Here is a 23,076-nt window from a genome sequence, read left to right on the forward strand (position 1 = left end):
TTTCAGGTTTGAGAAATAAAGTGTAGAAAATGAAATAATCTCACCAGAAAATTCCTAAATATATAAAACTGACATTTAAAAGCCAGGCTAAAATAAATATAGCTTCTACCAAACTTCCAGAATCCTTTAAAATAAATAAATTTGATCACTTAATATAAAATGAAAATGCTGGCATAACTGGCATCAAAGACATATGATAAAAGAAAGTATCTAAAAAGTATTCTGGACTATCAGGCTGTAAGTACTTTCAGAAACTAGAAACAGGAGACAAGCTTGAGATGTGGGATTAAACGTGAGAGACAAAATTATTAGATTTTTTGAACTACAGATACTGGCTAGGAAAAAAAGGCTGATAGGGATAACTAAAATAAAAAGTTCATAGAAAAATGAAGGTTATTTTATATGACAATGTTAAAAACCCAGAAGGAAAAAATGTGTCTCAAATATCAGAAAGTTGTTATGGCTAACTGACCAAATCAAAGAGAACCCATAAAAGGGAAAGATATCTTTTTAAAATGAAGAGCTTGTCCAAATGTGTAAAAGAGAAGCCAAAGTGTATAAGTCAGATGCAAGTAAAAATTAAGAGGTCCAAAGGAAAATTGAAGGAGTCACATCTGAGGGATCTTAAAGTCAATACTAAGTGACTTTTTAAAATACTTTTACAGAAAGAAGAGACTCAGTGGAATCAATGGAATAGTCATTATGGTATAAAAGGCAACCGAAAGAACAGAGAGACCCAAAACTCCCTTCCTACAAAAGAAGACCTTAAGAAGATATCTGAACCCTAATTCATTTTCATAGCAGGGGCAAGTTCACAGAATGTTCTAATCCAAATTGACAAAATGAATATCACAAGATCTTAGGTGGCATTCACTGAAGAACTTTAGAGAAACTCAAAGTTAGAACTGAGAAAATATTAGATGAAGTAAACACAAATGGTCTCTCTGCCAAAAATGCTATGCCAGAGCATTTTTGGAAAGTCAACATAACTCCAAGTTATTGGAAGTAGTGAACTTGTTATTGGAAGTAGTGAACTTGAGAACTATAGTTTGGTGAGTCTATTTTCTACACTTGAAAAGCTGATGAAATCTATACAATGTATTAGTATATAAAGGTTGCTAGGAAAAAAGAGAGCAAATTTTTTCTGATAAGAGATAAATTATACCTCACTAACTTGATATCTTTCTTCCATGGGAATAAACAAAACAAGTTTGAAAAACACAATTACCATGACTTTATGTTTAGCATATAACATAAAATTAGTTGAAAGAAACAAAAAAGGGATGGTGTAAAAATTTGTATCTGTAGATAATAAGCGATTAAAAGTAGATTCTCTTAGGGATTTGTGCTATAATTTGTTCTTATTTAACAGTTTTATAAATGATTTAGAATATAAAATATATAGTGAAATTTCCAAATTTGCAACTGATAACAACTCCTCCAAGTAATATAATGCCAAGCTGATGAGTACAAACTAAAAGAACGTATTTCAAAAGTTGTATGATTGGGCAGCAGAGTAGCCAATAAATCTCATCATAACTATTATATAACTATTTTATATATATATATATATATATATATATATATATATCATAATTATTACACACATAACTTTATATATCTGGGAAAATAATTCCCAAATTTTATACTTAAAAGATAATGATTTTTTCAATCTTTTGAGATCCAAGAATTAAATCTTTACTGATACTACATATTACTAGAAATAAGAGAAATTTAAAAAGAAAAAAGCAAACAAAAGATCATTATCCTTAGATTTGATTACTTTGTATATGGCTCTGAAATGCTTCCTATAATTCTGCTTGTCATACTTAAATAAAACATCATGGATGCAAGAGCTCTACCACTTTCTATCTCCCCAAATCTTTGCTCAGAATTGCATAATATATTGTATAAAACTGTCAGCTGCCTCAGGTAAGAACACTGATAAATATATTTCTGGGGAGAGAAAACATACAGCATTTAACTGTGGATAGAATGACATGGAAGAGGGGTCTTAGAAAAAGGGGTAAAGAGAAGAAACAGATGATAAAAGTGCAAATCATAAATAACAGATAAAACAAGGTAAGTTAAAAAAAAGCACAATCAAGCCTAGATTGAAATACAGGATTAAAAGAGATACTACCAAATAGCAAAGGGTGAAAGTGCCTGACTGTTTTGGGAGAGAACAGGGTGATAGGATCAGCTTTCTTTGCCTTGAGCCTAGATACCCTGAATGTGGCTTTGTTGGTATCCATTGCTATAATGATACACAGGAAAAAAACTGAAAATGCCTAAGATCCTAATAAGTTAATTTTCAAGATATCTAAACCTCTCAGCACATAGATATAAGTAGGTAGAAACTGGAAAGAACAGTAGTTTCAGGACAAGTGATAGCAAGTAGTGAACGTACAAAGCTCTGCCTAAGAGATGACTAAAATAGGCTCTGGAAGAACAAACTAATGATGGATAGACCTATAACAAGTTCTTAAGATACTAGATTCTCAATTTTGGGTTCTTAAAAGCAAAAGACAGGAATGTTGTGAAGAACTGATAATAGAGGAGAAATTTAGGGAAAGACAATGTAATGAACGAAATATCTGGTAGAAGATAGATTACTTCCATTGCTTTTCTAGGGCAGCAAAAAAAATGGTCTTAAGAGATCAGTCACCATTACTATATTCCAGGACAGGATGCCTCATACCCCATCAGCAAGGCATTCTTTTATGCTAATAGTAAAAACACATTCCTATTTCCTATTGAATTACCTCAGTCATTTCCTGCATTATCTGCATAATCTATGGACTCATCCTGATTTGCTTAAAAGGTCTGACATAGAATATTTGCTACTCTAGCAAACCAAGGGCTTTGATGTCTACTGAAATCTTTCTTTCTCTGATTTAATGTTTTCACTCTATTTTTGATTTTTTTCTTAACATTGTTGTTCTAAACTCTTAAGCTAACAGAAACAAAATTTCAAGTTAAGAGGTAAAATTATCACACAGCCATTAAAAAATTTGTAATCTACAATAAAACCAACTCACCAACTGAATGAGTGATGGTGTTCTGTAGGCTGGGAATTACCACAGAGTAGGTAGGTGAGCAACAAGGATAAATTGTTGTTGGATTTGTAGAGATGATATTCTGTGTGGTACCAGAAAGTACATTGGAAACGCTTAGAGGGAAGCGTTTTCGCTTCCCTGGACGAGGCTGATAAACCCAACCTAGAGAAGAAGATAAACTATTTTTAATTTGAACATATAGATCCTATTTAGCCTTTAAATAGTTCTTTTCACATTAAAAGTCCAAAACACTTCTAAGTCTTAATTGTCTAAAGTATCTTTTCCAGCTCTATGATACTATTTCTGTGCATTTTAGCATATATATCCATATGGCTCCTAACTAGTGGCCAATGTTGTAACCCATAATTCAAAGAGAAAGGGCAAATGTCTTTTATCCAAAGACACATAATGAATTTATAGTAAAATCAACATTAAAGGCACTGAGTTTGAATCCCAAAGCTTTTCCTCTACCCATAAAAAAATGTCCCAGTAAGATACTATTTGTCTCCTCCTGTTTCCTCACTTTCTATAAGACACAATTATCTATATCTTACGATGAAGTGGTTACTAATGACCAGCCACTATTTTTATGCCTTCTTCAGGAAGAGTCACTCTCTTAGACTTGGCAGTCTCCAAGTCCACAAACCACCCAATTTCCTTCCAAACTCAGAAAAGTGGAGTTAGGGCAGTTGTAGCCACTGTATAACCAAGAGAATCACTGGTTCCCTGTAACTGCTGCTCTGATGATTCCCCCCTAGAACCTTTCTGCTACTACTTTAGAAAAATAGTTATTCTTTTCCCACCATGCACAATATGTTGGCCATACATTGTGCTTTTACCAAGCTTAATATCAATGTCCTCACTGCTGGGGAGAGAATCAGAATTTATTTCAAACTACATCATGATGAGGATAAATTTATCAATCAGAAGGCAGCACTATATTCTGATAACCATATAATATTAAAATGGAGCATGGTGTTAATGCCTGCAGCGTGCCCTGCATATTTTCTCTGTTGCTCTAATTTGAACTTCATTTTCTAGCATATTTGAAAAATTATAGCCTAGAACTCTGGAGCTTTACCTTCATTACGTTTATATTTATATATTTAATCAAAACGACAGTAAAACTGTTTGTCCCCAGGTTTGCATTAGTTGTCAAATATGAGACCAGATATCCCTCTACTTTGTTCTGTTTAAGGAAACTTATGCCCAGTATCAATTAAATCATTACTGTAATATTAGCCAGTATTTTCTCTATTGTACATACCAGATTAGAAAAAAATTACATTCTTGTCTTTCAGTCTCAACCTAACCTATTCTTTACCTAAATAAATTTAAAGAAATTAGAAAGAGGCTTTGTTCATTTCATTTGATTACCAGGAAATTCCTCTCTGTGCTTTTCTTTAATCTTTTGTGCTTCATCATAATAGGGTTTCTTTTGTTCTTCACTAAGTTTGTTCCACTCTAACCCGAGCTGGACACTGATTTCTGCATTGTTGGCTGCTGGGTTAGCTTTGGCTAGTGCTGGCCGGTGGATCCTTGCCCAAACCATAAATGCATTCATGGGTCGCTTCACATGACCATTTCTGTCCTTACTGAAGGGAGTATCTGGTATTCCTACATGACAAAAATTAAGAGACTAAATTAATGTGCCACACACACACACAATTTTAAAGTGAAGTGCACTTCCACCTATATTTACTTTTTAAATATCTGGAGAAAATATACACTTCAATATAGCCAAGGAACTGCCAGCATTCCAGAATTCCTCATAACCCCTGAACTCAGCATTCTAAACTGTGGCTTAGAAAGACTCTTCTCTTCCTCAAAAAGAATAATATTGTTGAAGATATTGTGGAAGTAATAATGTTGAAGACACAGTAAACTGCTGGCTTACTACTTCTTTGAGCTATATTAATACCTCTAACAATAATTAACATTTAATTTATTTCCCATTAAAATGTTCTATTACTGGGGGACAGGAATTATGATTTATTAATGACTATAATCCTAGCACTAGGTGGGTGTACCCTAAATGTTTAAAGGAACTCATTTACATGCCACTGGAGTGCCCATTCAAGCAAAAACACTTATATTATTAATATACTGTATTATTTATATTTCGTTATGAAGGTGAAGCACCTGCCAAGGTGGGTCACTAACACTAGTTCCACGTCCCAGGAGAAAAAATAAGAGGAAAATAAGAAAGGTGACTTTTTTAAAGTCACAGAGACAGCTGAAATTACAATAAAGGAAGTTGCTTAAATTCACATCTCTTACATAATTCATCAAAAACCACTGCCTATAAACTTCATATATTGTTTCTCTTTATTTTAGGGTTACTTGATATATAAAATTTTAAAATGCACAAAGGACGAAATAAGTATTATAAAGGTTCCCCTTTCTCTCCTTTAGAAAACGAAAACAAAGTTTAAAAATTACTGACGATAAAAAGCAAGAGGATGGGGTACGGATGAACTTATTTGCAAAGCAGAAATAGAGACACAGATGTAGAGAGAACAAACATATGGGTACCACGGGGGGAAGGGGAGGGTGGGATGAACTGGGAGATTGGGATTGACATATACACACTACTATGTGTAAAACAGATAACTAATGAGAACCTACTGTATAGCACAGGGAACTCTACTCAATGCTCTGTGGTGACCTAAATAGGAAGGAAATCCAAAAAAGAGGGGATATATGTACACGTATAGCTGATTCACTTTGTTGTACAGCAGAAACTAACACAACATTGTAAAGCAACTATACTCCAAAAAAATTTTAGGAAAAAAAAAAAAGCACGAGGGTGGGGTGGGGAGGAAGAATTAGTAAAGAAAATAAGAAAACAATAAAGATAAAAGTCAATGAAGATATGAACTGAAGATTAATATGACTTTCCATTGACATTTACTGCCATAGTATTGTCTGAATTAAATCTTAAAATAAATTTTTCTAGCTATATATTTGGAAATAACAGATAGAAATAAAATATCTACTTGTAATTGTTACTACTGTAACAGTGGTCATTTCTTTGAAAACAACTTATTCTACAGTGTTTTCATTTTCTGTATTTCTATAAGTCCTTAGCTTTTAGAATACCATTACAATTAATTATGTACCGTTTTCTCCTAGAAAATGTTTACTCTTCATTTTTAAAGAAGATAAATCACCTCTAAATCCAGTATAAACTTTCCTGTTTATTTTTTCATTAAACACTGTTTTTTTTTCTGTTTCTTGATACATGTAAAAATACTGAGCTACTATAATACAATATTTTAAAATGTTGATTATCTGTAGCATATAAACTGAGGGCTTTGTGTTATCTAGCAAGAATATTTCTATTTTTGTGTATAAACATTAGTCACATCTAAATCTCATCCTTCACTGGGCCTTAAAAAAAATAATTATTTTTAATGTTTGGGAATCTTGAACGTGTTAGCGTATTTTACTGGTATATGTACAAGTCAGAAGTGATACCTTTGCAGACTTTGCCCTGAACCCATTTTTTTATTTTTCTAGTTTATGCTTCTCAACAGCTGACATGTCAGCTACGGGGCAACAGACGAAGTTTGAAAACCAGGTTGATTCCCCTGCCGTCTAATACCTGCATCTGAGGGAAGTACGGTGAGCGGGACATCTTTGGTTTCAATTTTTACAGAAGGCTCCAGTAAGGACTGCATTTTAATAGGCACTGGTGTCAAGGGGACCTTGGTCAATCGTATCAGCTCTGAAGGTGGAGGTCCCTGAAACTGGATCCGGGCCCCAGGGGGCACGGTGTGAAGAGTCAAAGGGATCCTGAGGTCTTGCTGGTGCGGCCCAAAGGCACTGGACGGCTGGGTCAGGATGACATCCTTGCTGCCATGGACCAGGCCACTGGACGCAGGCTCTGTGCCGAGCCTGGAGTCCTCGCGGAGTCTCTCAGGCTCCTCCGTTTTGATGACTCCTTCTCTGATGGCCGCCAGGCTTTTGCCTTCCTCGCCTTTCGCCGTGTAGCTCATGACCTCCTCCTCCTCCAACTTGCCCTTCTCGTCCGCTCGGGGGCTGTCGAGGGCCGGCCCGGGGCCTCCCGTCTTCGCCGCCCTGGAGGCCTTAGGGCCCGCCTTGACGGCCCTCCGAGGTCCCACTGACGGATCCAAGCTGGGGTCCAGCTCCTGCTTCTCTGCCTTAACATGCAGCGGCCAGGGCTGCACCGGGTGCAACTGAGGCCTGCAGGGGGCGCCCTCGGATGAGGGCGGCGGCAGCAGTAGTAGCTCCGGCCTCAGCTGCAGCAGCCGCGCCTGCGCGGGAGAGGCGGCTGCGCCTTCCTCCCGTGCCTGAGGCAGTGGTGGCCCAGGCGGCAGCAGTAACACCTGCTCCGGGTTCACCTGCAGCACCCGCCGTGCCGCGGGCTGTACGCCCGACGCCGTAGCCTCCCCGCACGACGAGGCTACGGTCGCAATGGCGGCCGCGCACGGGGCGGGTGGCGACGCAGAGGGCTCCGCGGCCGCTGCCCGAAAGGAGGCGCCCTCGACAGGCAGCGGGGGCGGAGCGGGGCGCAGCGGGCGCCGCGGGGTCGCCCGCGTCAGTTGGCGCGGCTGAGGCGGCGGCTCCGGCCTGGCTCTCTCCATGGGGGGAGGGGGAGGGGGAGGGGGACGCCCCGGCCGGGTCCCAGCCCGGATTGTGAGCTCAGCCGTTTGTTGGCGACCTTCTCCCCTCCCCCTTTCAGTTAAGACCCTTCCAAGGCCTTTGCTACCCAGAACCCTACGCGGTTCAAAAAGCAGCCCTTGGTCTTGGCCTCGCCCAACCACAAGCGTCTTGGTACGCCCCCCCGGCCCGCCAATCACAGGCACGTTCTCTGGTTCCTCCCGCCCTCCACGCACCCCTCGTGCCGAGCCCTCGAATCACCCGCTACGGCCGGGGCCGCGGCACGTGCTGCCCATTTTCCCCCTGTGACTCTCCCTCTCTTCCGGAGTTCTCTTCCGGCCGTTGTCCTTAGTTACCCCTCCCCCACCCGGAGCGCCCGACAATGGCGTTGCCCAGGAAACAGCGGTTCCACGCCACTGACCTCCAGGCGATAAAGCCATGTGAGTTCTTCACAAGAGCTGGAGATCCCTGCCTTGTACGCGCGGTTTGCAATTCCAGAATACCCCGTGTGCCCTGACCCTCACCGGGGTCTTTGGATTTGTGCCAAGGAAAAGAAGGCAATTTTGCAACTTCTCAATAACCCCCTTAGCTGATCTTGATGGGAAGAGTGTTAGACTGGCCATTATTGTGCTAGTTAAACTTTTCATTTATCACCACTCCTGTGGGCCGTGCTTGCAAAATACATCCCAAATTCATCCACCTCTTTCGGTTTCTCCCGCCATTATTCTGTTCTGCTCTTACATCATCTTTCAGCTGGATACTGCTATAGGTCTTTAAATAGTCTCCCTGCTTTTCGCTTTTGTCCCACTACGCTCCAGCTGCCAAGAATCTTTGAAAAATACAAATCTAGTCCTCCCACACCCTCTCTCCAAAAAAAATCTTCTCAGGCCACGCAGTAAAGGTTTAACAGTCTTGGCAAGGTCCGTAAGGCCCCAAATGGCTTGGGCTGTAGTTCTCCTACTTACCACTCTAGCCCCAGCTTTAGCTACACTGCCTCTCATCATTCTTTCTCCTACTTCAAAGATGTTTGAATATGCCCTCACTTGTATTTCTCCCTTGTGTCTCCTTAACACCTCCTGCTCCTATTCTGAATTGCAGCTCAACTAGTACTTCCTCAAAGACGTGTTCTCTGACTCTGAAAATCAGGTCAAATCTCCTTTATGGACTCGTACCTCTATCACCTCTTTTAAAGTTCTTACCACAATTCGTAATTACATATTTCTTTATGGTATTATTCTGCTGTCTCCTCCACTTTACTATATACGCCTTGAGGGCCGACTGTTTTGTAAATCTCCAATGCCAACCATAGAGCCTGGCGTATAGTAGACATTCAATAAATACCTGTTGAATGAATAAAGACTGTCGTAGTCTAATAATAAAATAGTAATAATCACTACCTATATTAAGGGCTTACTTTTATGCTAGGCATTGCTTCAAGTCCTTCGCGTGCTTATGCCTCTCCTTTTACTAGTACTCTATTGTGTTTATTTCCATTAAATATCACCAAGAGAAAGAAGAAATCTTGTATTAACATTTGTTACATTTCTAAGTGATGTCCTGATTAAAAGCTATAGATTTATCTTGAAGCAGATAATTTTTTGCCACCAGAACAAGTTAGCTCTCAAAGAAGACCTGACCCAACTCTCTTTCTAATGCCCTGTTGTCAAATGTGGCAAATAGGAGTTCTTACAACTGGCAGGTAGCCAAGGGCAGTAGTTCTCAAATTTTTATCTCAGGAACCCTTTATATCCACAAAAATGATTGAAGATTCCAAAGAGCTTTTATTTATGTGGTTTTATCTATCAGTATTTGCCATATTATAAATAAAAACTGAGGACTAGTCATACTTATCAATTCATTTTAATTCATTCATTAATGAATAGTTATCAATTCATTTTAAGTATCTATAATAAACCCATTACATATTAACATAACACATTATCATGATAAAACTATGTTTTCCACCAAATGAGAAGAGTGGAATTGTGAATCTACTGTCTGACTTAGTTAAAAAAAAAAAAGTTGGATTCTCACGGCTGCTTCTGCATTCAGTTTGTTGTAATTCATGCCATATAGGCTCTAGAAAGCTTCACTGTACACTCATGAGAGTATGAAGTAAAAAAGGCAAATATTGTCTTAGAATTATTATGAAAGTAGTGTTAACCTAGCAGACACTCTGAAAGAGTCAGTCCCTGAACCACACTTTGAGAACCACTGACAAAACAAAGGCTAGTGAAAGAGGCAGAGGAATAAATCATGTTAGTGTTGATTTTGTGCAAGACTAATACATATTCCAATCTGAATTAGTAATTCAAAGCACGTGATGTGTCAGTTCTCTGTGGTAGCAGTGCAAATAGTATACGGGGAGTATATTTTAAGCAGAAAGCAATCGTTTTTAAAAAACAACTGTTTTACTGAGGTTTGATTTATATATAATGTTTACAATTAAATGTGCAATTTGATGTGTTTTAATAAATATTTAAAGTTGTGTAACCATCACTACAATCCAGTTTCAGAACATTTTCATAAACTCAAAGAAGTTGGGGTAACTCAAAAAGTTCTCTTGTTCCCATTTGCAGTCAATATATGCTCCCACCTTCAACCCCAAACAACCGCTTATATGCTTTCTGTCTCTATAATTTTGCCTTTTCTAGAAATTTCATATAAATAGAATCAAATAATGTGTAGGCTTATATGTCTGGCTTCTTTAACTTAGCATAATGTTTTTGAGGTTCATCCAAGTTTAATGTATCAGTAGTTCTTTATTTTATTACAGCATAGTATTCCATAGTATGGAAATACCTAATTATTCAGGGATATTTTATTGTAAGATGTCTCCCACTCATTTTGTTTATCCATTGACTGGCTGATGAGCATTTGGATTATTTCTAGGTTTTGGCTGCTATGAATATGATGTCCATTCATGTATAAATATTTGTGGGGACATAGGTTTGCATCTCACTTGGGTAGGCACCTAGGAGCAGACTTACTAGGTTATGTGGTAAGTTTATGTACAACATTTTACAAAACTGCCAAACTGCTTTGCAAAATGTATCATCTTACATTTCCACCTACAACATATGAGGTTCCCAGTTTCTCTACCTCTTCTCCAATATTTGGTGTCAAAAGCCTTTTAAATTTTATCCATTCTATATAGTATATATAGAATATATTATAGTAGTAGCATATAATCGTAAATAATTGTGTTTTAAAACTACATTTCCACAGTGAATAATAATGTTGAGCATCTCTTCATGTGCTTAGTTCCTATTCATATATCTTTATTGCCTAGTTCTGTTAAAGTTTCTTTTGCCTATTATTTAGATTGTGTTGTTGATTTTCTTATTTTTGATTTTTAAGGATTCTTAATATATTCTGGATATAAGTTCTTTATTAGATATATGTTTTGCAAATATTTTCTTCCAGTCTGTGGCTTGTCTTTTTGTTTTGTTTTTTTTTTTCATTCTTAGTAGTGTCTTCTGAAGAGCAACATTTTTACCTTTGATGAAGTCTAATTTGTCAATATGCCATTGATTATATTTAAGAAATCATTGCCTAACCTAAGATAAAAGATTTTCCTCTCGTGATTTTCTCTAGAAGAGTTTAGTTTTAGTTCTTACATTTAGCACTATGATCCATTTCAAGTTAATTTTTATGCAAAGAAAGAACTAGTTCCTTACCTAACACCTTACAGTTGTTTCAGTACCATTTGTTGAAAAAACTATCCTTTTCCCATTGAATTACTTTAATACTTTTGTTGAAAATTAATTGACAATATATGCATGGCTTTATTTCTCAACTCTGTTCAGTTCCTCTGATCTATGTCTGTCTTTATGCTGATACCACATTGTCTTGATTACTTACTATATCTTTATGGTAAATTTGGGGATTATGTCATATAAATTCTCAAACTTAGCTCTTTTTCAAAATCATATTGGCTAGTCTTGATCCTTTAGATTTTCATATAAATTTTAGTATCAGCTTATCAATTTTCACCAAAAACAAGCCTGCTGATTTAGGTAGCCTGCACTGGATCTATATATCAATTTTGGAAAAATGGACTTCTAAGCAATATTGAGTCTTCAGTTTGCAGGCATGGGATATATGTCCATTTATTTCAGTCTTTAATTTTTCTTGACAATGTTGTATAATATTCAGTGTACAGTTCTGCACTTCTTTTGTTAACTTCATTCTAAATACTTTAATTTTTGATGCTGTTATGAATGTGTTTTCTTAATTTCATTTCTAGTTGGTTATGTATTGATTTTGTATTCATTGCCTTACTGCACTGGCTAGAAGCTCCAGTCTAGTGTGGAATACAAGTGGTGAGAGTGGACATCTTTGCTTTGCACCTAGTGTCAGGGGAAAAGCAATGTCTTTTATCTTTAAGTGTGATGTTAGTTGTAGGTTTTATGTAGCTGCCTTTTATCAAATTAAAGATGTTTCTTTCTCTTCCTTCCTAGTTTGTTGAGAGCTTTATCATGAATGTTTGTTGCATTTTATCAAATGCTTTTTCTTTTTTTAAATTCACATCTAAATTTTTTCATTTTAAATTTACACAGTTGCAAATGATTTGATTTCTGATGTATTGTAAATATTGATATTTTATCGAAAGCTTTTTCTACATATTTTGAGATTGTCATATTCCCCTTTTATCTAGGGGTCAGCAACATTTTCCAGAAAGGGCCATATAGTAAATATTTTTGGTTTTGTGAGCTATATGATCTTTGTTGCAACCGATCAACTCTGTTATTGTAGAATGGAAGCAATTATAGAACACACGTAAATGAGTGGGCATGATTGTTTTCCAATCAAACTTTATTTAAAAAAACAAAAGTCATGCCAGATTTGGTCTCTGAGCTGTGGTTTGCTGACCCTGCTTTAGTCTTACTACTAACATGTATTACATTAATTGATAGTCAGATGTTAAACTAGCCTGCCTTAGTGGATACACCTACTTGGTCATAATGTATAATCTTTTTTATACAGTTACTATTCTTTTAAGAATTTTAGCATTTATATTCATGATGGATATTGGTCTGTAGTTTTCTTGTGATATCTTTGAAACTTTGGTATCAGGGTAAAATGAGCTGGAAAGTGTTCCATTTGCTCTAATTTTGAAAGGGTTTGTGTTGTATTGGTATTATCAATTCCTTAAATGTTGATAGAGTTCACCAGTAAAGCCATCTGGGCCTGGACTTTCCTTTGTAGGAAGATTTTTTAGTAAGTCAAATAATTTAATGTCTTTATTTGATATATGTCTATTCAGATTTTATATTTCTTCTCGAGTCAATTTGATAATTTCTGTCTATGAATTTGCCCATTTCAGCCAAGTTGTCAAATTGTTGGCATAAGGTTGTTCATAATATTTCTTCATAATCTTTTAAATTTTTGTAGAGTTCAGGATGTTTCCTTTTCATTCCTAATTTTGGTAATCTGTATCTTTTCTCTTTTTTCTTGGTCATTTTACTAAAGTTTTGTCAATTCCATAGTCTTTTCAAAGAACCAATCATCAGTTTCACTAATTTTCTCTATTGTTCTGCTGGTTTTTTTCTTTTAATTTCTGCTGTGGGCTCTATTATTTTGTTCATTCTACTTACTTGGGGTTTGATTTGCTCTTCTTTTTCTAATTTCTGAAGATGAAAGCTTAGTTGATTTTTTAAGTTATTGATTTTAAATCATTTCTTTTCTAATAGAAGCATTTAAAGCTATAAGTTTCTCTCTATGCACTGCTTTACCTGCTTTCCATTACTTTTCCTATGGCATGATTTTGTGTTCATTCAGTAGAAGATATTTTCTAATATCTCTGGTGATTTCTTCTTTGACCTATGATTTATTTAGAAGCGTACTGTTTAATTTCCAACTCTATGGAGATGTTCCAGATTTCCTTCTGCTCTTTATTTCTAATTTAATTCTACTGTGGTCAAAGAACGTTCTTTGTATGATTTCAGTCCTTATAAATGTATTGTGACTTGTTCTATCACCTTGCATATGGTGTATTCTATAGAATGTTTCATGCGTACTTGAGAAGAATGTATATTCTACTGTTGTTGGGTAGAGCATTATAGCTGTTTAATAATATTCAAGTATTCAGTATCCTTTCTGATTTGCTTCTTGTCATATCTATTAGTATTATCAATTATTGAGAGAGAAATACTGAAATATCAACTATAATTACTGAATGGTCTATTTCTTCTTTGATTTTGTCAAATTTTGCTTCACATATTTTGGGGCTCTCTTGTTAGGTGCAAGTATATTTGTAATTGTTGTAACTTTTTGATGATTGACCTTTTTGTCATTATGAAATATCCCTCTCTGTCTCTAGTGATATTTTTGTTATTAAAATCTATTTTAATATAGCCTCTCCAGTTTTCTTATGGTTACTGTTTGCTTGGTATACCTTTTCCCATCCTATTACATTTGATGTGTTGTATTTTAAACATAAAGTATTTCTCCTGTAAACAGAATATGCTTTTTAATCCCATCTGATTGTTCTGCCTATTAATTGGAGTTTTTAGTCCAGTACAATTTAATGTAATTATTGATATGCTTAGAATTCTGTCTGTTGTTCTGGAATTTGTTGTCTCTGTGCTTTTTGTTCTTTGGTTTCTCCTATACTGCTTTCCTTTGGTTATACAAATATTTTTAGCTTACCATTTTAATTCCTCTGTTGATTTTTTTAGATGAGTTTATGAGGTTTAGTGTGCGTGTATGAGAGTATATGTGTGCACACACACGTGCATGCTCTTTGGATTACAATATTCATCTTTAACCTATCACAGTCTTCTACAGTCTTCCTATACTGACTTGATTCTGATAAAATATTGCAACATTTCACCAGTAGAACTCCATTTCCTCCTCCTTCCTTTATACTATTATTATAATACATATTATGGCTATATATATTATAAACCAAATAATAGAGTAATATATTTATTGCCTTAAACAAACTTGTGGTTTTCAAAGAAAATAAGAGAAAAATTATGTAGTCTTTTATATTTACCCACACATTTACTATTTCCCATGTTCTTCTTTCCTTCCCACAGATCCAAGTTATTGTCAAGCATCATTTCCTTTAGTATTTTTTGGAAGGCAGGTCTGCTAGCAACAACTTATCTCATTTTTGTTTATCTGCAAGTATTTTTATTTCACCTTCATCTTTGAAGGCTAGTTTAATTGGATGTAGAATTCATGGTTGACTTGTTTTTCTTTCAACACCTTGAATATGTCATTCCACTACGCTCTTGTTTCTGAGAAGTCAGCCAGTAATTATACTTTTGTTTTTTCCATACATAGTGAGTCATTTTTCTTTTGCAGCTTTCACAGTTTTCTCTGTTTTTGGTTTTCAGGAGTCTGACTGTAATAAGCGTAGGTGTGGTTCTCTTTATTTTTATCCTACTTGGGATTTGTTGAGATTTGGATTGTATGTTTTGTTTTCTCTTAAATCATATTTGGAAAAGTTTTAACCATTATTTCTTCATGTATTTTTTTTCTACCCATTCGCTTTCTCTTCTCCTTTGGGGACTCCCATTAACACATGTCGGGACCCTTACCATTATCCTGTAAGTCTCTGATGCTCTGTTCATTTTTCTTCAGTCCTTTATACCTGTATTCTTTGTATTGGATCATTTCTATTGATCCAATCTAATCTTCAGGCTTGCTGATTCTTTCTTCAGCCATCTCAATTCTACTTTTGAGGTGTCCAGTGAAATTTTCATTTTAATTGTAGTACTTTTTAACTCTAGAATTTCAAATTTTAATAACTTCTAGTTATTAAGATTTCCTATTTGTTTATTATCATACTTTTCTATAATTCTTTGAACATATTCTTAATAGCTTCTTTGAAGTTTTTACCTGCTAAATTCAATATCTGAACCCCACTCACACACAGTAAGTTTCTATTCACAGAAAGCTATCTTTTGATTTGCTAATGGGTCTGACAGACTCTTGCTCTCTTATTTCTCATGGAAGGGCATCAATAATAATTGTCAAATAACATAAAATATCAATTTCAGTAGTTGGTTCCTTGACAGTTTATATAAGGCATAGCAGGAAGTGTTATTTACTTAATGATGGAAATCTATCTGCCATCAGATTCCTTGTAGTGTTCAGAACTTCACAATGCGACCTTATTTGGAAATAGGGTCTTTGGAGATGTAATTACTTAACAAATGAGATGAAATCATACAGGATTTGGGTGAACCTTAAATCCAATGACTAGTGTCATAAGAAGAGGAGAGGACACAGAGAAGATGATATAAAGATGGAGGCAGAGATTGGAAGGATGCATTTACAAGCCAAGAAATGCCAAGGACTGCTGGGAGCCGCCAGTAGCTAGGAAGAGGCATTGAACAGATTTTCCCTCAGAGCTTCCAGAAGGAATCAGTCTTGATTTGAAAGTGCTAGTCTCCAGAACTGTGAGAGAATAAACATCTGTTGTTTTAAGCCACCTAGTTTGTGATACTTTGTTATAACAGCCCTTGGAAACTAATATATTCTGTTTTCTTTTCTTAATAGATAATGTGTTACAGAAAGTTCTGGGATTGGTTCTTTTCCATTGACTAAGGAAGGCCTAGAGGAGAATTTCCATTCGCTGACTGACTGATTTATTCATTCAGTAAATATTTACTGAACCCCTAGAATGTGACAAGCTCTGTGCTAGGCACTAGGAATATAACAGGGAATAAGACAAATGATTCCTCTTCCCTTACACAACTTACTTTTCAAAAGAAATTTTAAATTCATAGCAAAACTGTTCAGGGTCACAACAGTGTCCTCAAAGAAGGTTACTTAAAATGAATTCAGTAAAACAATGTTGTGGACAGAATGTTTGACGCCCCCCAAAATTTCTGTGCTGAAGCCCTACACCCCCACCCACAGTGTGCCTATATTTAGAGATGGGATCTCTAAGGAAGTAATTAAGGTTAAATGAGGTCATAATGGTGAGGTCCTGAACTGACAGGATTAGTATCTTTATGAGAAGAGACACCTGAGAACTCTCTCCATTCCTGTAATCACCTCAAGAACACACTGAGGAAAGTCCGTATGTGGACATAGTGAGAAGATGACCATCTACAAGCCAGGAAGAGAGCTCTTACCAGGAACCAGCTCTACTGGACCTTGATCTGGCACTTTCAGCCTCCATAATTGTGAGAAAATAAATGTCTGTTGTTTAAGCAAGGCAGTTTGTGGTATTTTGTTAGGGCAGCCCAAGCAGATTAATACAAACAGGAACCAAATATCCATGGTAATTAGTGGAAAAGGTGTATTTTTATCTTTAAAAAATTATGAGTTTAATTGAACTTACATTTTAGAAATTTCATATTATAGGTGCCATGGTAATTCTTAGAACAAACACAGAATGAACCAAGTGCTAATTGTTTATGGGGGAAGATAGACTTTGGTGGGGAGGCTTTCAGTGCAGAGAACTGAGTTAATTGTTTTCCATAGACGAGCAGATTATTATTTTTGGTTTGTGCAAGTCCCTGTATTAGTTTCCTATTGCTGTTGTAGCAAATCACCACAAATGTAGTGGCTTAAAACAACACATACATAGTTCTTTAGGTGAGAATTTCGAAATGGGTCACATGGAACTAAAACCAAGATGTCACGAAGGCTGCATTCCTTCTGGAGGCTCTAGGAAAGAATCCATTCCTTAACTTTTCCCCTTTCTAAAGGCTGCGCACATTTCTTGGCTCATGAACCTCTTCTATCTTCAAAGTTGGATCCCTCCGACCTCTGCCTCCATCATTACCTCATCTTCTCTGGCTCATTTATCTCCCTTTCCATCTTTTCCATAACCTTGTGATTACATTGGACCCACCCAGATAATGTAGAATAGTCTCACTGTTTTAAAATCCCTAATCACGGGCTTCCCTGGTGGCGCAGTGGTTGAGAATCTGCCTGCCAATGCAGGGGACACGGGTTCGAGCCCTGGTCTGGGAGGATCCCACATGCCGCGGAGCAACTGGGCCCGTGAGCCACAACTGCTGAGCCTGCGCGTCTGGAGCCTGTGCTCCGCAACGGGAGGCCGCGATAGTGAGAGGCCTGCGCACCGCGATGAAGAGTGGCCCCCGCTTGCCGCGGCTGGAGAGGGCCCTCGCACAGAAACGAAGACCCAACACAGCTAAAAATAAATAAATAATTAAAATCCCTAATCACATTTGCAGAATCTCTTTTGTCATATAAGGTAAAACGTTCACTCATTCCTAGGATTAGGACACGGACATCTTTGGAGGTGCTATTATTCTACCTACTGCAGTCCTCATTCCTGTTTTATGTTATATTATGTCATGTCATATCATGTCATTTTATTTTTTTATGATACTTCTCCTTCATTCACCATTTCCATTCCCATTCCAGTTCTACTCTCCCTCACTTCCATCCCCCAGGCACCCACTTTATTACTTTTTTAAAATAAATTTATTTATTTATTTATTTTGGGCTGTGTTGGGTCTTTGTTGCTGCACGTGGACTTTCTTTAGTTGCGGGGAGCAGGGGCTACTCTTCGTTGCAGTGTGCGGGCTTCTCATTACGGTGGCATCTCTTGTTGCAGAGCACGGGCTCTAGGTGCACAGGCTTCAGTAGTTGTGGCACACAGGCTCAGTAGTTGTAGCTCAGGGGCTCTAGAGCGCAGGCTCAGTAGTTGTGACGCACGGGCTTAGTTGCTCCGCGGCATGTGGGGTCTTCCCGGACCAGGGCTCGAACCTGTGTCCCCTGCATTGGCAGATGGATTCTTAACCACTGCATCACCAGGGAAGCCCCCATCCCCTTTAAAATACTTAATGGAACCTCGGTTATATATGTATCATTTAGTGATATACAATGTTTTGTGTATACATGTATCTGTTTTTTAATTTACACATGTCATCCTAGATATAGACTCAGTTTGTTTCTTAGTTTTTTCACTTAGCATACTTTTTGGAAATTTTTTTGCTTATCTGTATTTTCTACAGTGGATATGTTCACTGATTTTTTAAAAACTTTTATTTATTTGTTTTTATTTTTGGCTGTGTTGGGTCTTCGTTGTTGCGTGTGGGCTTCTCATCGTGGCTTCTCTTGTTGCGGAGCATGGGCTCTAGGCACGTGGGCTCAGTAGTCGTGGCTCGTGGGCTCTAGAGCGCAGACTCAGTAGTTGTGGCCCATGGGTTTAGTTGCTGCACAGCATGTGGGATCTTCCCGGACGAGGGCTCTAACCCATGTCCCCTGCATCGGCGGACAGATTCTTAACCACTGCACCACCAGGGAAGCCCTGAATTTTTTTTTTAGCATTTTTTTTTTTAAACATCTTTATTGAAGTATAATTGCTTTACAATGGTGTGTTAGCTTCTGCTTTACAACAAAGTGAATCAGTTATACATATACATATGTTCCCATATCTCTTCCCTCTTGCATCTCCCTCCCTCCCACCCTCCCTATCCCACCCCTCTAGGTGGTCACAAAGCACCGAGCTGATCTCCCTGTGCTATGCGGCTGCTTCCCACTAGCTATCTATTTTACATTTGGTAGTGTATATATGTCCATGACACTCTCTCACCCTGTCACATCTCACCCCTCCCCCTCCCCATATCCTCAAGTCCATTCTCTAGTAGGTCTGTGTCTTTATTCCCATCTTGCCACTAGGTTCTTCATGACCTTTTTTTTTTTCCCCTTAGATTCCATATATATGTGTTAGCATACTGTATTTGTTTTTCTCTTTCTGACTTACTTCACTCTGTATGACAGACTCTAACTCCATCCACCTCACTACAAACACCTCCATTTCATTTCTTTTTATGGCTGAGTAATATTCCATCGTATATATGTGCCACATCTTCTTTATCCATTCATCCGATGATGGACACTTAGGTTGCTTCCATGTCCTGGCTATTGTAAACAGAGCTGCAATGAATATTTTGGTACATGACTCTTTCTGAATTATGGTTTTCTCAGGGTATATGCCCAGTAGTGGGATTGCTGGGTCGTATGGTAGTTCTATTTTTAGTTTTTTAAGGAACCTCCATACTGTTCTCCATAGTGGCTGTATCAATTTACATTCCCACCAACAGTGCAAGAGTGTTCCCTTTTCTCCACACCCTCTCCAGCATTTATTGTTTCTAGTTTTGATGATGGCCATTCTGACCGGTGTGAGATGATACCTCATTGTAGTTTTGATTTGCATTTCTCTAATGATTAATGATGTTGAGCATTCTTTCATGTGTCTGTTGGCAATCTGTATATCTTCTTTGGAGAAATGTCTATTTAGGTCTTCTGCCCATTTTTGGATTGGGTTGTTTGTTTTTTTGTTATTGAGCTGCATGAGCTGCTTGTAAATCTTGGAGATTAATCCTTTGTCAGTTGCTTCATTTGCAAATATTTTCTCCCATTCTGAGGGTTGTCTTTTGGTCTTATGGTTTCCTTTGCTGTGCAAAAGCTTTTAAGTTTCATTAGGTCCCATTTGTTTATTTGTGTTTTTATTTCCATTTCTCTAGGACCTGGGTCAAAAAGGATCTTGCTGTGATTTATGTCATAGAGTGTTCTGCCTATGTTTTCCTCTAAGAGTTTGATAGTGTCTGGCCTTACACTTAGGTCTTTAATCCATTTTGAGTTTATTTTTGTGTATGGTGTCAGGGAGTGTTCTAATTTCATACTTTTACATGTACCTGTCCAATTTTCCCAGTACCACTTATTGAAGAGGCTGTCTTTTCTCCACTGTATATGCTTGCCTCCTTTATCAAAGATAAGGTGACCATATGTACGTGGGCTTATCTCTGGGCTTTCTATCCTGTTCCATTGATCTATATTTCTGTTTTTGTGCCAGTACCAAACTGTCTTGATTACTGTAGCTTTGTAATATAGTCTGAAGTCAGGGAGCCTGATTCCTCCAGCTCCATTTTTCGTTCTCAAGATTGCTTTGGCTATTCAGGGTCTTTTGTGTTTCCATACAAACTGTGAAATTTTTTGTTCTAGTTCTGTGAAAAATGCCAGTGGTAGTTTGATAGGGATTGCATTGAATCTGTAGGTTGCTTTGGGTAGCAGAGTCATTTTCACAATGTTGATTCTTCCAATCCAAGAACATGGTATATCTCTCCATCTATTTGTATCATCTTTAATTTCTTCCATCAGTGTCCTATAATTTTCTGCATACAGGTCTTTTGTCTCCTTAGGTAGGTTTATTCCTAGATATTTTATTCTTTTTGTTGCAATGGTAAACGGGAGTGTTTTCTTAATTTCACTTTCAGATTTTTCATCATTAGTATACAGGAATGCAAGAGATTTCTGTGCATTAATTTTGTATCCTGCTACTTTACCAAATTCATTGATTAGCTCTAGTAGTTTTCTGGTAGCATCTCTTAGCATTTTTTTAAAGTGTGTAATTTAGTGGGTTTTAGTATGTTCACAACATTGTGCAACAATCACCATTATCTGATTCCAGAATAGTTTCATCATCCCAAAAGTAAACCTCAAACCCATTAGTAGTTACTCCCCATTCCCCTTTTCCCAGGCCCTGGAAACCACTGATCTACTTTCTGCCCTTATGAAGCACAATTTTAAACAGATTACCCTTGTCATATAGGTATATCTGGTTCTGAGCTTCTGAATTATGCATTCTGTGTACCACTTTTTACTTCTCCATTCCTCTAATGGACTCTTAGGTGCCTCTAGTGAGCTCCTACCACAAGCAGTGTTGCTGTGGACAAGACCTCATAAACCTATACAGCAGTTGCTCTGCAGACATACCCAGAAGGTATGCACATACAACTCTTCACTAACAGATTGCTCTCCTAGGTGGCTATTCCACTTCAAACTCCTAACAGCAGTACATAAGGATTTCCTTTTTCCAACTTCCTTACCAACACTTGGTTTTGTTCAATAAATTTTGCCCATCTTATCAGTGTATAGAAGCATCCAGTTGTTTTAATTTGCACTTCTCTGATCTTTAGATAGGTTGAGCATCTCTTCATAAACTTATTAGTCTTTCACCTTTCCCCATCATGATGTGTACATTAAGACCCTTTGCCACTTTATTATTGTGTTTTCCACTTTTTCCTTGTGGATATGCATGGGTCCCTTGTTTATTACAGATATTCAAACATTGCAAATATCTTCTTATCTGTGACTCGTCTGTTCATTTGTCTCTGACATCCTCTGTTGAACAGAAATCCTTAATTTAATGGCGGTTGCATCCGTCATTTTTTCACTTTATATTTTAGGCTTTTAGGGTCTTGTTTAAGAAATATTTTTCCATCCCAAATTTCTCAAAGAAATTCTATTATATTTTCTTCCATTAGTTCTATAATTTTACCTTTATAGTTAGGCCTTTAATCTATATGGAACTTTTATGTGATATAATATAGGGATCCAAGTTAATTTCATATAGTAATCTAGTTATACTAACACCATCTAATGATTCATGTTTTCTCTGCTACTTTACCCTGCTTCTATGTATCAAGTAGCCCTATGAAGAGATCACATGGAGAGGGCTAAAGCTTCTTGCCAACAGTCATGTAAGTGAATCATATTTGAAGTAGATCATCTAGCCCCATTCAAGCCTTCAAATGACTATACACCCAGCTGACATCTTAATTACAACCTCATGAAAGACCATGAGCTGAAAGCACCCAGCTAAGCTACTGAATTCCTGACTTACAGAAACTATGTGAGATAATAAATGTTTATTATTGTTTTAATCCACTAAGTTTTGGGGATAATTTGTAACACAGCAGAGGATAACTAATATAGTTTTAATACTGAATAAAGAGTAAGTAGAGCTCTTTGGTCTCTATTATATGGTGCCCTTCAGTTTCTATTTCGTTTCTATCAGAGGAATAAAAGTAAGTGATAGCTTTTCAATTTTGGTGTTCCCTAAAATAAGAGTGTAAGATAGTTAATAAATGGGAAAGATGGGAAAAGAGAGAAAAGAAGCTGAGAAAGGAACAAATATTTAAGGCCCCTTACAGTGTGCCTATTATGTCCTTTATTACCTTATTTTGATCAAAAGAGCATTTGGTCAGCTGGCAAAAATGTGGTTATCACATTTATTTTATCTTGGACCTCCTACTACATATAATCACCGTTGGCCAACGTGAGGATGCCAAAGCACTGTTGGCTTTGACTTGGCTGGAGGCATAGATTGTAGAAAGGAATGAGGCAGATTTGGAAAATACTGTGAAGGAAATGCATGTGTTGAATGGAGTTTGCAGTAAATACTCTTTGAGGTCCATCATCCCTAGTGTTCTGAGATATTCGTCCTTTGCCTGGTAAACTCCTATCTACCCTTCAAGACTCAGCTTAAATGTACCAGTCCTTAAAAAGTCATTAGTTCTACATACCTCAACATAATAAAGGCCATATATGACAAACCCACAGCTAACATCATAGTCAACAGTGAAAAGCTGAAAGCATTTCCTCT

General features: G+C 37.2%; 1 protein-coding gene across 2 annotated transcripts in view; it reads right to left on the reverse strand.

Annotated features, from left to right (window-relative positions):
* SOX30 (SRY-box transcription factor 30) overlaps positions 1-7,675 on the reverse strand; it is a 32,390-nt gene extending 24,715 nt beyond the window's left edge. For both annotated transcript variants that reach the window (XM_061188376.1, XM_061188377.1), the window contains exons 1-3: positions 6,667-7,675; positions 4,437-4,676; positions 3,042-3,221 (exon numbers count right to left, since the gene is read on the reverse strand). In XM_061188376.1, coding sequence (XP_061044359.1) covers positions 3,042-3,221; positions 4,437-4,676; positions 6,667-7,669 — 1,423 coding nt within the window. In that variant the 5' untranslated portion in view covers positions 7,670-7,675. The remainder of the gene's footprint in view (positions 1-3,041; positions 3,222-4,436; positions 4,677-6,666) is intronic.
* Positions 7,676-23,076: the final 15,401 nt, after the last annotated feature.

This window comes from Eubalaena glacialis, chromosome 4 (genome assembly GCF_028564815.1).
Source record: "Eubalaena glacialis isolate mEubGla1 chromosome 4, mEubGla1.1.hap2.+ XY, whole genome shotgun sequence".
In the NCBI taxonomy this organism is placed as follows: Eukaryota; Metazoa; Chordata; class Mammalia; order Artiodactyla; family Balaenidae; genus Eubalaena; species Eubalaena glacialis.